Raw genomic sequence first — 16,964 nt, 5'->3', positions numbered from 1 at the left:
TCTGTTTTGGGCCATTTGGGCTAAACAACAGAAATCTTAGTGTGCTAGAAACCTCTACCAGAGATGGCAAAAGTGGTTGGTGATCATAAAGGCATAACGGCACTCTGCTGTGGGAATATCATGAATGGATTATGGGAGTGTTTGGGACCCACTGCAATGAGTATCTGTGTTGACGTACCACTGCTTATTCTAAGAAAGTGCCTTTTTGGATAAGTTGAATGAGTTTTTTTTGTTGTTTCCCTTTGGTTTTTTCCCCTGTAGAGTCAACGTTCCAAGGTTTGATAAGGAGAGAATCAAACCAAAGCAGCCTTTGGCTTTTTTCCCTGTGTCTTGTGAAATAAAAATAAATACAGTTTTTACTATTACTTCTTTCTGCCAAGATGTTCCATTTTGTTCTGCAAGGCGTTTGTGGTAGTCTGAGCAATCTGTTAGTTATTATGCACAAAAACATTTTAAAGTTGTGTCCTGAAGTGGCTCACTAAAATTAGGAGTGTGAAATGAATATGAGCCAAGTTGAGCATAAGCACGTGTGGAAAGAAGGCTCTGCGGACCATGCCATCTTCGGGACTTGGGTGGAGGGAACAGAGGAAAACACAATGTGTGGTGCTGATTCCTAATCCAACCAGGTATCACCCCCTCATTCATGACCTGCAATCTATCTGAAGTAAGGCATTTTAGTCTCAGCCTGAAGGACTAGATGTTATGGAATAGGAAACTCCGTGAGAAACTGTGTTGCTTTTTCCCTAGGTGATGGGCTACAGCCTCCCACAGTAGTAACAGTGTCTGTGCTCTTGCAGACGTACAAGTGGAAAGCTTGTGCTGCAGCTATTTATTTTCCCACCTGCCTTTCAGAGCCTCATCAAAGACCCTGGAGTCCAGGGGAGCATTCTGAGAAGCTGTGAAAGGACTGGTGGGGTCTGGTGTGCGAAGGGGTTTTATTGTGACTCTGTGAGTCAAAAGCCAGGGAAACAGTTTTCCCTTGAGATGTAAAACAGTGGCCAGTGCTTTCTTCATTGCTGATATGCAGTCAAGGATGATGGAAAGTGGTGAAAAGGCACTAGCTGTTTCTTGCCCTGTCTCCTTTGTCTTTGAGCTCATGAAGGTTAGGTGGTACACAGGTGTGCAGTACATGAAGGAGAGAAGCCAGGAATGGGTGTTGGAGGTGCAGAATTGGACAGTGCAACAGAAGAGTAGTAAGGAAGGAGGAAGGATCAGCAGGGTAATCCTTGACCTGGTCTCCTGGCAAAAGACTGAATGATGACTGCTTCATCTGTGCTGGCTGAGAGCTCTTCTACACTAGGATCTCTTGTGCTGGGGGAATCTAGGATGCGCAGTAAGTCGTACTGCTCTGTAGGGCTCGTCTCCCTCCCATTCTTCTCCTCCCTCTTTCTTCTCCCTCCTCCCAAAATGTGTAGTCCAGGAAGGCTCTGGTGCAAAGTAGGTTAAGAGCCCTTCTTGGGGGAAAAGTGCCGTTACCTGCCTTAATCTTATATATGTTGGGAGCTGAGGTCTGCCTAGGGCTGGTTTGTCTTTAGCAGCAGAGAAGAGGAAAACCAAAGCTCTCCACATGCTCCGTTTGGATATGCCATTTGTGGACACGAGTACTCTGGTCTTTTACATGTACTTGAGGTTCATCTCTCTGAAGTATTTGTGACCATTACCTGTGTGCACTTGGCTTGTGGTCTCTCTGGTGTTTTCTTTGCAACCATGCCCTGAACTCAGATGAATAAGCATAGTCCAGAAGGGAAAACTACAGGAGGAAGTTGCTTCAGGTGCACCTTGCCATTACAGCTCAAGCTGAGACCTTGCCTTTAAATTTGTGTATGATGGTGGAGCAAAATGGCAGCTGCACTGGCTCTGCAGTGCATTGGTAGAAGTACGAGAAGAAATTATTCTTCACAAAGTGGAATCTATGTCCAGAGGGGAAATTAGGGAGGTGCACAACAGTTAAACATGAAAACACCATGAGGTTATAGAAAACATTGCTTGAAAAACAATTTCCAAAATATATTGAAGCTGCCAATGCTGCTCTTCTTTTTTTCCAATTGTAGAAGGAACTGGAAGCCTGCTAGAGAGGCATGTCAGTGGGAGCTGAGAGATTGAAAGGGAGTTCAGAGATCAGTTTGAAGCAAACCAAAATTAATTTCTGCATCTGGCTACAGGTAAGAAACCTGGGGATTTTCTCTACGCTGTAATCCCTCCTTGTGGGAGATGCATGCCCCTGTCTCTTTCACACATTATGTTCGTGGAATACATGTCAGGGCTGAATGAACACACAGGTGATGTGACCTGATGGGATGCATCCATCAGTGCTGTGGGAGTTGGCTGATGCTATTGTGAGACCACTCTTTGAAAGGTCATAGAGCTTGGGGGATGGGGAAGGGAACAAATGTTGTGCCTCTCTTGCTTATCTTATCAAGATGTGTGTCACATCCCACCAAGGAGGGAGGAATGTGTTTTCACCAAAACACAATTTTGTGGAATGTTTTCATGAAAATGCCAGCAGGCCTAGTGCATGTTGTAACTCCTTTTTATTTCCAGGCATTTTTACTTGTTTAAGGGCAGTTAAGGTCTCTGGGGGAACACATACCTGTCCCGTTGACTCCACCAAATGCCTAGGAATTTTACCTTGGAAGAGGGAAGCTGTACCTTTTCCTCTGGGATTTGGAGCCCTACATTTTCCAAATGACCAGTTATTTCAGTATGAGTTTGTCATACCGTAGTGACATCAGGGCTGCCGATCTATGTATCATCGATGTATTGACACATTTGCACCCCCTGGGCGGGGGGAACTGGGGTAAGCTCTTGTGCCATCACACAGTGAGCAAGGGATGGAGCGGCGCATCCCGGGGGAGGCGCCTTGCTGTCCCTGGTAAAGGCGAAGCGCTCTCCCTCTGCTTCCTGTAAGGGAACCGTAAAAAAATGTACATTTTACATCAGTTGTTGCCAAAATGGGCAGGACTCGCTCCGGTGTGGTGGCAATCAGTTCTGTACGAGGTGCTGCAGGCGTCCAAGGGCCCGTGCTGGCCTTCCAGCGCCCACAGTCACCGCCACCCGCCATTGCCCGTGGGGTTCACGGACCGGCCGCGCCGGGGGGTTATCCGGTGAACGGGTTGGGATCACGATCCCTGCTTCCCGGCTGCGACAGGAGCGATCCCCGCTCGGGCGCCTGGGGGCGGGGGTCGTTGGACATTCACCCCCTGCAGGCGGCGGCGCGGCTGGAGCAGCGGGAGGGGGGGGGCGGGGGGCCGAGTCCCCCCCGCACCAAGCCCGCCGGGATCCGTTGGGGAGGTCCCGGGGGCCGTAACGGCCTCCCCTCCGCGGCTGGCTGATCTCCAGGCAAACGGGACTTCACGCCAGCCGTCGGCTGGGGCCGGGAAGTTCCGAACTCGCCTGTGACCCCAAAATTTGCTTGTCATCTGCGGCTGCTCCGTTGCCATTAGCAACACCCGCGTCAACTAGCGAAGTCACCGGGGCTTTAAGGGTGCCTGCAGGGAAGGGCGTAAGTAGATCCCCTTTGGCAGCCCCTCCGCGCCTCCTTCGGCCGCCCGCGGGCCGTCCCCCGCCTCCCTGCCCGGGACGGCGCGCCCCGCTTCCCGCTCGCGAGTCAAGTGCGGCCGGTGGCGGCGGGGCCTGGGGCCGCTCCCGGACCGCCAGGCCGGGGCCCCGCCTCACGCTCCCGGGCGGGCGGCACGCTTCCCCCCGGCCCCCGCGCTCCGGTAACTTTTCCCGGGGCCATGGTAGGCATTCCGTCCAGTAAACGTCGGGGAACCCCCTCCTCAGCTCCTTCGGCCCACGATAAACTTCTCCGAGCCCGCGGGAGGGAGGTGTGTGTCCAGCTACCCGCCGTTCCGCTCTCCGTACGGTAGCCCCGCCCCCCGGTGAGGCCCGCTCTCCCGTCATAACGGGTCCGTCCCGGAGCTACCTCCCCCCACAAGCTGGCCCCTCCTCGCTGGTTCCGGGGGTCAGCGGGCCGGGGGGGCCCCGGGTGCGGGGATCGCCCCGTCGGGGTGTGCATTCAGCAGCGTTCGGGGATGGCTGCTGGGGAACGGGACGCCCGTCGTGCACCAGCTGGAGGCAGGCAGCCTGTGGTAAACTCTTGGTTAAATGCTTTGTATTGGGGGTCACAATAGACGCCAGGTCTCTCCAAGGGTCTAAGCCCCCTGCCCAATGCGTCACCATGGCGCTCCTTGGTCATCAGTAGTTAAAAATACACTGGGTCCCCAGTACCGTCGTGCTTCATCTGCTGAGAGTAGGACTCAATTTCTGCCTGTTAATGGAACTCTCCGTACGTGTTCTGTCTCCATCTCCTGAGCTACGCTACTGTATTTCTCCTGAATCTTTGATAATTTGGCCACTGAGTATGGTACCATTTGGGTGGTGACTTGGGAGCTGCCCCTGCCTGGCTGCTATTAGTAGATTTGATTTCCATCAGGGGTCTCGTCGCCTTTCCACCCCTGGGATAAAAAGATTCCTCACTGCCCTCTGACTTTTGTTGCATGTAGGGGTTTCCAGTTGGGTGCCTGCTTTTCCACTAGTTTTGCCAAACTTGAAAATCCCAGTTCGCTATCCAGCTCTGAGTTAGAATCTGTTTGGTCATCAGATCCCCACTTATTTTTCTTCAGTTCAGACCTTAATATTTTCTCATGGTCCAGTGCATTGCACAGAGCCACGTGAAGCCAGTGAGTGGCATTAATGTTCCACGGTTAGTTGGCTCTGCAGGGTTTTTATTTGTTCTTAAAAGGCTTCAACCATTTCATCATGAGCTTGTTTAATCAGGTGCCTCTCCTTCTGAGCCACCGCTAGTGCCGCTCCCAATGCAGTGCACAGCAAGGCTTTTCCTTTTCCTTATCACACCTTTTTTTCTTTCACAAGTATTGTAATTGTTTCTGCCACTCCTTTTGGGTTATGCCAATTATTATGAGCCCAACTCATTCCTGATGGTGAGAAACATGCATTATACTTCTGTTTTTCCATAATGGGGGAGCAGTTGAGCGCTGGCGTTTCCCAGGCGGCCATGGCTCACACAGCTCATATCTCTCCAAGCTTGTGGCTGAGACATCACTCCCCATCTTTCTCTGCCCACTTTTGCTAGGTGAAGAGGCACTCTGTTTGGACCTCTTGCTAAAAGGTAATTTTCCAGCTCTCCCCATCCGCTTTCCCTGCGAGAGCTGGTGCCCCCCCCCTTCCCCTCCAACATAAGGGAATCCTGTCTGTGACGCCAATTTAAATGTCATGTCTCGCCAAGCAGGAGGGAGGAGTGAATCAGATTCGCTGATTCTCTTGGTTGGAGTAGGGCATACACAACACTTGAGGTCCATAGGTAAAGAGACTTTTATTCCTTGGTTAGGGTCATTGGTAAATAATTGGGTAGCAGAAATGCTTATCACTCTCTAAGTATATAAAGTTTTATGCCTTGTGTTACTTACTAGAAAAAGGTAATAAGCAGGAAAGCAGGTGGGTGGGTGGGGGAGAGAGGGATCACCAGTCCTGTGTCCAGCATCAGGCCTGCCAATGGGGGGTGTTTCATGTAGGAGTGCTTGTCCAGAAGTCCCTTCTTCTTTTATTCTTATTCCCTCCGAAATGGCACTTGCCTTCCTGTTTTTGTTCTTACCCTTCAAAGTGGACCACTTCTTATTTAAATTACTCTGGATTGCCATGTAAATTAGCATGCACGCTCCTTACAAGCATGGGGGAGCAAGTCTTTCTGGTTTTGAATTGAGTCAGTGGTTGTGATCTCCCCCTGCCGCATTTACCTTTCCCCCATTTAACTGCAGAAATCTGCTGTCTCTGCTGCTTCTTGGGCAGTTATTCAGCCTTTGATAAGCTGTTCCCTCTTATCAGTCTTCAGTTCCTCTTCAAGGTCATACAAAGTAAACTTGTGTTTGATCCTGCAAGTGTTTGAGACCTTCCTCAAACAGGCTCAGGGAATCTCCACCCCCTCTATTCCTGTAACAAATTTCATCTCCTGCTGTCATTTGCACCTCTCTGAGCTTTCCTTGGTGTTAGATTGTTTTTCCAATTGGTCTTCTACAAAGCACAAGGAAAGAGGATCCAGGGAATTATAGGCCAGTCAGTGTCACCTTGAACCCTGGGAAGGTGATGGAGCAAATCCTCCTGGAAGTCATCTGCAAACATATTAAGGACAAGAAGGTGATTAGGAGTAGCCAGCATGGATTTACAAAGCAGAAATCATGCCTGGGCAAACTGATAGCCTTCTGTGATGAAATGACCAGCTCAGTGGACCGGGGAAGAGAATTAGATATTGCTTATTGTAACTTTAGTAAGGCTTTTGACACAGTCTCCATAACAGCCGCATAGACATACTGATGAAATGTGGACTACATAAACAGAGTGAGGTGGATTGAAAACTGGCTGAACTTCTGGCCTTGAAGGATTGTGATGAGTAACATGAAGTCCAGGTAGAGAGCAGTAACTGGTGGTACACTCTAAGGATCTGTGCTGGGGCTAGTACTGTTTAACATTTTTATTAATGACCTCGGTGATGAAGGGATGGACTGCAACCTCAATAAGTTTGGAGATGATTCAAAACTGGGAGGAGTCGTTAATACACTAGGCAGTTGAGCTGCCTCTCAGAGTGACCTCGACAAGCTGGAGAAATGAGCCAACAGGAATCTCACAAAGTTCAACAAAAAGAGATGCAACTGGTGAGGGTAACTCCATGCACCTGAGGACAAGAGGTTGACTGGGAGCCCGCAGTGTGGCCTTGTGGCAAAGGTGGCCAACAGCCTGCTGGGCTGCGTTATGCAGGGCATTGTCTACAAGGTCAAGGGAGGCAGTCTTTCCCCTCTGTTCCATACTGGTGAGACACATCTGGAGTGCTGTATCCAGTTCTGGGCTCCCCAGTTGGCTCAGGGGTTACTGCTCACATGCACTGTTCTGGTGTACCACTGCACTACCTCTGAGCTTGCTCAGCAAGCAACTCACGCTGTAGCTAACAGCACTGGTAATATTAGAAGGACGCCTTTATGTTATGAATTCACATGCCACTGTTCTCAAATAGCACTGTCACTGGGTGCAAGGTAATCCTGTTATCATTTCTTTACAATTGAGCAAGCTACTGAGCAAGCTCACTTAGCTGAAATTGAGCATGCCTGTTCTTTTTGGAAGCTACAAGACTGAGTTACAGCTCAATCTTAATTCCACAAATTTCCTATTCTGTCTGAGTGCAACAGCATTACTGATAATTTTCCACTAATCTTAGGCTACTGCTTATTGTATTTAGGGAAACTGAAGCTGAATTGAAGCTTCATTATGTTACCATGACTGGCTATGTGATTTTCTGTTTGTGGCCATTACTTATGTATCTCATTGGTTCTCTGTTGCAAGTAACAGACAGGGTCTGTACTTTTTTTCTGATTAACTTAATTGAGATGCCATCACACCTATGGCCACTCTCTGTACAGTGATTTGAGCATTAACAGCTATAAATACTGCCGTATCATTTCTTCCCACAATCTATTTTTTTGCAGAAACTTGCTAATATCATCCTCTGACTCTTTGCTGTGGCTTGCTTTTAATTCTTCTTACCCCACGAAATGTCTATCCAGCACTGCATTACACTTTATGAGTGGGTATTTTCACTGTTCTTTCTTTTATTTCAGGAGAAAACTCAGTTCTAAAAAACATATAAGTGAAATTGGATATTGCAGGGTTCACCCTGGAAAGGTGAAGTTGTGATTAAGTAGAAAAGATGCAGTTAAGAGACAGGTGCCTTAAGTGTCCTTTGTCTATAGCTGCAGTATCTTATGCCTTGGTCTAATATACGTGTTACAATTGCAGTATTTCCCCTCATCTCACCTCAAATATTCCCACGTGCTTGGTCAGCCATTCTGTCTGGGGTCAGAAGGAGGAGCTCTAAAACTGTTGCTAAAATACTAAATACTAATTCCCCTAGTATTTAGGGGAATTAGCTGGTAGATTGATCCCTGTTTGGCGCTGCTCTGCTCTTCCATACCTAGCAGACTGATTAGTTAGCTACCCACTGAATGCTGATATTGTCAGATCTTACCTCTTCTACTCTTGGTGGTATAAATCTGGAGAAAGTTGAGATCTTCAACTGTCTCCTCGTGGATCCCCAAAATACCCCTATTGGGCTGCTTGTGATCACTGATGTTGTTCAAGACCCCTAGCAGCTACCTGGGTATGCAGCAGCACTTTCCTGGGCCTTTTTCCTTTCTGTTTTTGTTACTGAATTTGTAGCGAATTTATGCACCCTGTCCAGTGTTTTCCTGTTCATATGTCCACATGCTTGCTTGGAAGGACATCACTAAATTCAAGAGTACTCCATTCTCCTAAAGACAATTGGAACTGGTGCAATCACTTCTTCCAAGGCTGATCAGAGCTATGTTGCTTTTTTTCTACTTAATGTACCATAAATGTAGCTTTTGAATAGTCTAATGGCATAAAGTAGTTGAAGTTGCACTAAAAATTATGCAGCAAAGACAAGCAGTAATAAAGAAAGGAGGAAAGGTATGCCACAGTGTGCTTTGATTTAGCCTGCGAAGCTAGATTTGGATGTTGATGACATATTCTGGCTGATCTCAGCTGCACCAGATTCTCTACCCCAGCCCCAGCCTCAGTGCCTCTAGCGCTGGGTCCCATGGTAAGTGCTGCAACTCTCCCTTGCTTCCCCAGCAGTGCCTTCCTTCAACCCAGGCTACTTTTAATGCACAGCACTGCAGGAATGATAGTTGAGTTGGCCACGAGAGGGCACAGCTATTGCTTTAAAATGTTGGCTATGAAAGGGACCATCTAAAGCATCTTGCTCAGTTTAAGATAAAAAACTGTCTCTAACCAGTCTCTCTTGTAAATCTGCACTTAAGCATGTTCTGAGGGACATCAAAGAATTATATTCTCAATCCGTTTTAGTTAATAATAGAGGTAGATAGAGCTTATATTTCTCTTAAAGTTCCCTTCTTCAGGAACAAGTATGAGAGTCACCTTGTATTTTCTGCACTGCTGGGTGAGATCAAGCAAATATGGGGAGCAAGAAGCCAACACGAGGAAGACACAAAAACGGAGAGAAGTGGGAAAGCTCTGGGGACAGAGAATCCACCTCATCTCCTCTGAACACACAGCCACTAGGTTTGGGTCTTCTTCCCAGCAACCCTAGGGTTGTGCAGTATGTGCAGGTCAGCTCACAGGGCAGGCACTGGTTATTGTCCTTTTAAGACTGGTTCAAAGAGCTCACAAGACTGGAAGGAGTTTCTTGCTCTGCCTGGGTTTATATCAGCTGGACACTGTTAGTGGATGTAGTTCCATTTTCTACACTGTAGGAGCACTGAATTACCATTCCAGTTTTCCCAGGGGTCCTCTTGTTTGGCAGTATTATGAATCGATCAAATATTCAAATTCTAAATTGACTCTCATTCGTGTTCTCTCCAGCCTCAGCAGCTGCCTGCTCAGCAGTTCAGCTTCTCTCCTCTCCACAGCCTCGGAGCTGGGTTTGTTGCTTCCCTGCACTCCACAAGCAGACCAGCTTAGGAGAGAGCAGCCTGGCTGTCAAGACAAAGGGTGTATTTAACAGCAAGCCTGAGCTCCAGCAGCCAAAGTCAGAGGCACCCAGGTGATCATCCTTCCCGGTTCCTTTGGGCAGGTGATCAGTGAGTGCCTAGATGTCAGGGATTATTGGGCTTCTCCTTTGCAGTTTTATTCTTGCAAAATTTTATGCAAAACAGAACCTTTAGTTTGTGCCTCTGTTTCTGTTACTCTCTGTTCTCCCTCTTCTCTCCTTTTGCTCAGCAGGTGTACTTGGTAATAGCTAGATGATCCCTTTGTGTCTTCTTTCCTATGACTTTCCGCTTACTTGCAGGTCTATCTAGCTTCACATATTAAATCTGCTAATTGTGTAGGCATAAGCTATATCAATTAAATCAGAGAAGGAAAATAAAAAAAAAAAAGGGAAGTCCTTATTCACATCCTTAGTTTATATTCTACTTTGCAAACAACATTTGCACTTCTGCACTATACACAGCCACCGTTTTCCTGTAAACATCTGATTGCCTCTGGCTAAGACAGATGTTTATACTGGTTTTACTAAGGTTTAGGCCTGGAGGATTGAGACATTCTACAGAAGTCATAATCTGAAAATTATGTAAATGTATGTAATTATATAAAAGCAATTCTAATTGCTTTCAGTGTGAACTAAGAATGTAATATTTCATTCTCTGACATCGCTAAATGCATGCTCTTAAAGAATTTGTACAGCTTATTTCTTGCCATGTATTATCAGTACTTGAACTGTCACAAAGATCTGATGATGTTCTATAACAATATCACTCAACAGTGTGCACTTTTTCCTGTTAGGAATGATTTGCCAGTTTTCAGGGACTTCTGAGTATCTGCTGTTACAATTTGAAAAGCAGTGGATTGCAGGAACTGGTCGTGCTTATTTGGCTTCATGTAAGGTGGCTTCACGTAATTCATGTTGTACCATCACCCAGTGATCCAATTACCATCCAGTTTTGGTTGTTTTCATTTTTTTCTATCTGTGGCTTTGCTACCAAGGAAAATACCAGTGAAGCACATTGATGGTCACGTAGGGCAGGAAACCCCTTTGCTCAGTGCAGGGTGCTCCAGTACTCCTTAGGCCCACCAAGAGTAGATGTGACCATGTGCTGATCCAGCAGCATCAGTTTGGTTGCAGTCCTTGCATGGCAGAGTAACAAGATTATCTGTTGTAGCAGCCCTGTTTCTGTTCCCGTTGTACTACATTTTATCCTTTTTGTGTTTGGAACAAGAGAAACTTGCTATCAGTTGAATGTCAGCCTTTCCCTTATGCAGTAAGATGTGTCTGTAAGTTTTACAGTTTTTGTTTGAACTGGGGTTTTTGTTTTGTTTTTCTTTGCGTATTTCCAGCACTGCATCAGTTAGCCAGACTTTTAAATTTAGCAATCAGGGTTGCGAAAATTCTTGTGGCGTTTGAGTCCAGTCCTTTTCACACTCTCAGAGGGTCTCAGCATCTGCCTGTTTCTGCGTTCCTATGAGAAGGAAAAGCATTACCTTCCTTCCACTGGAGTATTGAACACATTGTGGAAGAATAGGGGCAGACATATTCACATCAGCAGGACCATTGATCAGGTCCAGGCCTAGCACCAGTGTCCCCAGTGGCATCTTGTTATTGTCACTGGGGATCTGATCAATGGATTAGGCAGGGCCGTTCATCTAGCCCTAATGCAGATTCCACAAGCAGGTAGGTGACTGCAGGCACCGCTGCCTGTAACGGGAGCAGGTGCGCATGGACTTTCAAAGTTAGGTGAGATCAAGCCTGCCGTGGCTTCTAGCAAACCTGGGCAGAGCCAATGCAGTGATAGACTTGAGGAGAGGAGAAAAGTACATGGGCTGACCAGCTGTAAAGCATCTTGGCAGAGAAGGACCTGATGGTCCTGTGGATAAGAAGTTGACCATGAGCCAGCAGTGTGTGCCCTTGTGGCAAAGGTGGCCAGCAGCCTGCTGGGCTGCATTATGTAGAGTATTGCTGCAAGGTCAAGGGAAGAATTCCTTCCCTTCTACCTAGCACTGGTGAGCCACATCTGGAGCGCTGGTTCTGGGCTCCCCAGTAAAAGCAAAACATGACATATTGGAGCAAGTCCAGCGAAGGGCTACTAAGACGAGAAAGGGGCTGGAGCACATGCTGTGTGAGGAGAGGCTGAGAGGGCTCTGATCATTTTTCTTGGAGAAGAGCAGGCTCAGGGGGTGTCTTGTCAAAGTGTGTCAATACCTAATTGAAGATGGGTGGGGTAAAGAAGACAATCTAGACACTTCTCTGTGGAATCCAGTGATGGGATGAGGCATCATTGTTTAATTGAATTGAAATATGGGAAATTAGAATGAAAGAAATGGTGGTGAAACACTGGAACAGGTTGCCCAGAGAGGTTGTGGAGTCTCTGTCCTTGGACAAGGTCAAAAGCCAAGAGGACGCAGTCCTGAGAAACCTGCTTTAGGTGACTGCCTTGAGCAGGGGAGTTGGACAAATTATCTCCAGAGGTGCCTTCCAACCCCAACCCTTCTGTGTTTCTGTGGCTAGAAGGGACCTGACCTGAGACCTGGAGAGCTCCATCAATGAAAGGGCTGGGAATAGCTTAAAGTGCTCTCCAAAGAGCCTCCCTGGTATTGGCATCTTGTGAGTCCCTCTGTGGTGCTGCAGTGCTTGAAAGGATTTGGGGAGGGGGGAGGGGCCGGGGAAGCTACAGAGCAATAGGCCTGACATTTGTTGCAGGCAACTGCATAGAAACTGCAGTAAACCTTAAACTTAGTGACTGTAGGGATAAAGGTGGTATTTTATGAATGCGCCCACATGTCTTCTGTAAGAGAAGGTCAGCTGTTGTCGAGCACAGGGAAAAGTGGGAACTCTATCATAAAATAAGAGACACTTGAACTTCACAACATCGTTCAATGAAGTAGCTGGCATAAGAGGGAGTATTCCCAAATGAATGAGTAAATTATTTGATTGAAAGAGTGTGTGGTTCAAAGGTTTGTTCAGAACTGAAGTCTTGGAGAGGGAGGAGGCAGCTCTGAAACTCAGCTCAGTTCTCATGGCAGCCGCCCAAGCAGTGTGAGCACCGGTAATTCTTAGCAAAGGAGTAGAAAACAGCAACTGGTTTCCTGCCACAGTACAAAGCTTAATGTGTAGTGATAATGAGGTTTCAATTTCCTTTTTTTTTTTCCTGATTGATTTCTAATTATATGGGTTCTTCACAGCACAGCTGTGTAACCCTTGTATCAGCCAGTATACTAGCTGAATGCGTAACGTCACATCCTCCTTGATCTGCTTTTTTTCTCCTAGTGTTCAGAGTCCATCTTTCACCATGTTTTTTTGTTTGGTTTGGTTTGGTTTGTTTTTTTTTTTAATCAGAAAAAGGGAGTGCCACACCATAGAGTTGTAGGCACTCCCAGAGACACTATTAACCTCTTAAAAATCTTGTCCAGCTGAGCAGTGCCTTCTGTGGTGTCTTGAAAGCAGGAACAGGTGAGTAGTATTTGCAATTTCCGTGCAATGGCCCTTGCGATTTCAGAGGAAGGTAGAAAGCCAGATTTCCTGTGTTTGTTTCGTGAAATAAATGGATTGGTTAATGCAGCGTCTAGAATGTCCTCTCATCCGCTACAAAAGCAGAAATGTATTTCTAAATATATAGAAGCATGATTGTAGTAGTTCCTCCTCTTCCTAAAAATACGCATATAACCTTGAAGCTTGCTCACTGTTCGATTAGAACCGTGCTTTCCTGCTTTCTCTACAGCAAAGGCTTTGTGCCCTCAAGCCTGTACCTCTTTCGCTTCTACAGTTTACCAAGCTAAAAATAATTTACAGGATTCAGCTGGCTGTGGTGTGGAGGGCAAGGGAAGCAGGTAGGTAAAAAGCAGAGTGGTTTTTTTTTTTTTTCTGCCTGTAACACTCACAGCACATGCTGGCATTTCTCTGCAGGAGAAAAAAATGTTCTGGGAATCCAGAGCTGATGATTTGTGTATTGGCTGCCTCTCCTCTGTCCCCCAGGCCCCAGTGCCTAGAGGAGAGTGGTGGCTCTGTGCTGTTGCATTTGGAAGCCCCCCAGTGCAGCCGACGAGTCATTTTCTGGCTGCATGGGGAGTTTTGTATGTGACTCAGTTGCAGTAACCAGGGGTGAATGACAAATGGGATCATGCCGGCTAGATTCTCTGTCCTGTGCCTTGTTACAGCTGTTTGATTAAATCTTTTGCTGTTTCCTGAAGTTCTCTGTTTTGGAGCATGGGGATTTGGAGGTGGAGCAGAGGGAGGCAGAGAAATCATAGAACTGTTTAGGTTGAAAAAGACTGTTAAGATCATCAGGTCCAACTGTAAACCTAACACTGCCAAGTCCACCACTAAACCATGTCCCTAAGTGCCATATTTACATGTCTTTTAAATACCTCTGGGGGATGGTGACTCAACCACTTCCCTGGGCAGCGTTCCAAAGCTGGACAACAAAATTTCTTTCGGTGAAGAAATTTTTCCCAGTATCCAATCTAAGCCCTCCCTGGTGCAACTTGAGGCCATTTACTTTCATCCTCTTTGCTGCTGCTTCATGTCCTTTTGCATGTTGACCTTTGGGGCCCCGCGTGCTGGGCTCAGGAGGTGCTGGTTCTGCTGTCCTTCACTTTAAGGGGAGCCAAGGGCAAAAATGCTGATGCTAGGGCTGAGAATGTAGCTAGAATGGCTTCTCTTTTTGTTACTGCCTTGTTAATAATCTCTTCCTTTCCGTCCCTCCCTTTTGCAGGACAAAGAGAGGAAGTAAGGGTAGAGTGGATTGCATACCCGTCACCACGTGGTTCCACTGGCAGAGCCAAGAAGGTCACAGCCAGCATTGCCTTTGCCATCCTGGGTTGGTGACGGTTGGGTTAGCACCGTCTGCTGGAGGAGGTAGAAGTGAGGACTTGGCAGGAAAGCAGAGTTGGGAAGCAGCCTTGAAACTCTCTTTACCCGGACAGTTCTTGTCCTTATCGTCAGCGTCTGTCTCAAGAACTGCTTTATATCAATTCCCGTCCCCCTATCCATCCATTCTGCTGTGCTACAGTCCCACGAAAAATGAGCCATGCTCTCTGTAGGGGTGGGTGGTTGATTTCAAAAGGCAGCAACTGATTCAGCAGCCTGAGAGACTGAGGCCTCTTGCTGGGAACTGATGACAGCACTGGGGTTTTAGTATTGTGTTTGGTTTTGGGGAAGGACAGGTTGTGTATCAGGAGGAAAACCTCTTGTCATGAGAAAAAACTCTCATCAAGGCAGCAGTTCCACACAGTATCTGTTGACACAGCTCCAGGAATATTCATAAAGAGCATTCCTATTTCCTCATCCTAGGTTTTTTTTTCATGTATGTTTCATGTCCAGAATGACCTGGCGTTCTAGAAGGTTGTAGATGAGGACTGTAACGCTATTCGCTGAGTTCACTGTGCACCACCATGAAGGTATTCCGTTTGTGTGTCAAATGCTGTTTATCTTTGCAAGTTGCAAGCATAACTTGTGTGGACCATGTACATGGACAGAACTGAGGATCCATCTTGGTTTGTGATATACAGAAAGGAGAGACTTGTCCTTATGTTATGTTTGAAAGAGAGGGATCCAGAGATGGGCAGTAGTTATTGATGTGGGATCTGAAGGCCCTGTGACAATACAGAGAAGCCAGGAATCTGTTTCAGGAATGACCAAAAGGCATACCTTAAGCATGCTGCCCTGAGGTGAAAGAAGGAGAATTCTGCTCTGCTGTGACACTGTCCCAAGGCTCATGGTCTGCTGCCTTGCCTATTAGTGTCTTCTTCTTTCTTCCCCTTCAGGTCACAACAGTTATCTTGGGAAGCACGCTCTGACGGGAACAAGACTGCCCAGGATGCCCAACTGCCTGACAAAATTGACGACTGTGCTTTTGAGCCACAGGCTCAAGGCTCTGTTTATCTTCATCACTTCATTTGTGTTCTTTGCTTCTGTAAGGTTTTACTGGAGAACTGAGGAGGATGCTGAGGGCCAGCTCTACAGCCTGCCCACACAAAGCAGGTTTGGACAGTTTTTGTCTTCCCTTCCTTGTCCCACTGCCAGTGGGCCCCCTCTTTCCCCAGGGGATGTGTTTTTTGTGGAGACTTCGGAGCGAACTAGCCCAAGTTACCTGTTCACGTGCTCTGTGGAGTCAGCGGCGCGGAGACACCCTGGGACGAGGGTCGTGGTGCTCATGAAAGGCTTGGCAAATGGTAACGCCTCGTTACCCAACCACTGGGGTTTCTCCTTGCTGAGCTGCTTCCCTAACGTGGAAATCCGGCCCCTGGACTTGACAGAGCTTTTCTCTGGAACACCTCTGGCAGAGTGGTACTTGCAGGCTCAGCAGCGCCAGGAGCCTTATTTCTTACCTGTCCTGTCTGATGCCTGTAGAATTACCATCATGTGGAAATTTGGTGGCATCTACTTGGACACAGACTTCATTGTGCTTAAGAACTTAAAGAACCTCACCAATGCCCTTGGTATGCAGTCTCAGGATGTACTGAACGGGGCCTTTCTGTCCTTCAAGCCCAAGCATGAGTTCATTGAGCTTTGCATGAAGGACTTTGTGGAGAACTACAACGGCTGGGTCTGGGGGCACCAGGGCCCACAGCTCCTAACACGTGTCTTCAAGAAGTGGTGCTCCATCAGTAGGATCCAGAAGAGTATGAGCTGCAGAGGCGTGAATGCCCTTGCCACAGAAGCCTTTTATCCTATTCGCTGGGAGGACTGGAAGAAGTTATTTGAAGAAATCAGCTCCTTGGAGCTTCACAGGCTCCTTAATAACACCTACGCAGTTCATGTATGGAACAAACTGAGCCATGGGACAAGGCTAGAGATCACATCCCAGGCTTTTCTGGCTCAGCTGTATTCTCAGTTCTGCCCTGCCACATACGACATCATGAAGAAAGCCTCTGAAGAGCAGTCAAAGCCTGCAGCGTGACCTGTGGGCCCGTGGCTGCAGGAAAGTTCCCCAGCCTGAAGGAAACTAACGTGCCTTTCACCTTCCACAGAGCTGACTTCTAGCCCATGGAGCAGGTGTTCTAGGACAGCTCGGTGATTTTGTACCATTTCCGATACCTGCCTCAGATCCTACATGCTGCAAATACATACCAGAGCCTGAGTTTGGCATCTCTTGTCCTGCAGCAGCCCTGGATGCCACAGGGAAGGGTGAACCTGTTCATTGGTGCCTACCAGTTGCTGCCCTGTTACTGTTCTCTCAATTGCTGCTCCTGTGTATCAGGCCTGAAAATCCTCTCATGTAGTTTCCAAGAAGGAAACCTTGCTTTCTGTAACATTTCTAAGAATGTAAATAAATGCCACCCGGTTCTGTAGGACACTGTTTACTGGAGCTTGGGACCAAATTCCCTGAGTGGTAAAGTTTCTTACAGCTGGTGAAATAGATGGGGAATATATTAAAATTGCTTTAAGAAATGGAAAACATTTTAAATCTCTGCATGGCTCAGTG

At 47.3% G+C, this 16,964-nt stretch overlaps 1 protein-coding gene across 13 annotated transcripts in view; it reads left to right on the top strand.

The window, feature by feature from the left end:
* LOC119148557 (lactosylceramide 4-alpha-galactosyltransferase-like) overlaps positions 1-16,950 on the top strand; it is a 33,463-nt gene extending 16,513 nt beyond the window's left edge. Inside the window, exons 1-4 of one of the 13 annotated variants that reach the window (XM_037388885.1) lie at positions 12,715-12,991; positions 14,253-14,326; positions 14,861-14,937; positions 15,304-16,950. In XM_037388885.1, the coding sequence (XP_037244782.1) occupies positions 14,889-14,937; positions 15,304-16,439 (1,185 nt within the window). In that variant the 5' untranslated portion in view covers positions 12,715-12,991; positions 14,253-14,326; positions 14,861-14,888 and the 3' untranslated portion in view covers positions 16,440-16,950. Of the gene's footprint in view, positions 1-4,072; positions 4,092-12,714; positions 12,992-13,330; positions 13,369-14,252; positions 14,938-15,303 lie in introns of those variants that run through there. The other 12 variants (XM_037388884.1, XM_037388882.1, XM_037388890.1 and 9 more) reach the window with 12 other exon arrangements.
* Positions 16,951-16,964: the final 14 nt, after the last annotated feature.

This window comes from Falco rusticolus, chromosome 5, assembly GCF_015220075.1.
Source record: "Falco rusticolus isolate bFalRus1 chromosome 5, bFalRus1.pri, whole genome shotgun sequence".
NCBI lineage: Eukaryota > Metazoa > Chordata > Aves > Falconiformes > Falconidae > Falco > Falco rusticolus.
The sequence above is the reverse complement of the archived record's forward strand: the minus strand, read 5'-3'. Positions and strand labels throughout refer to the sequence as shown.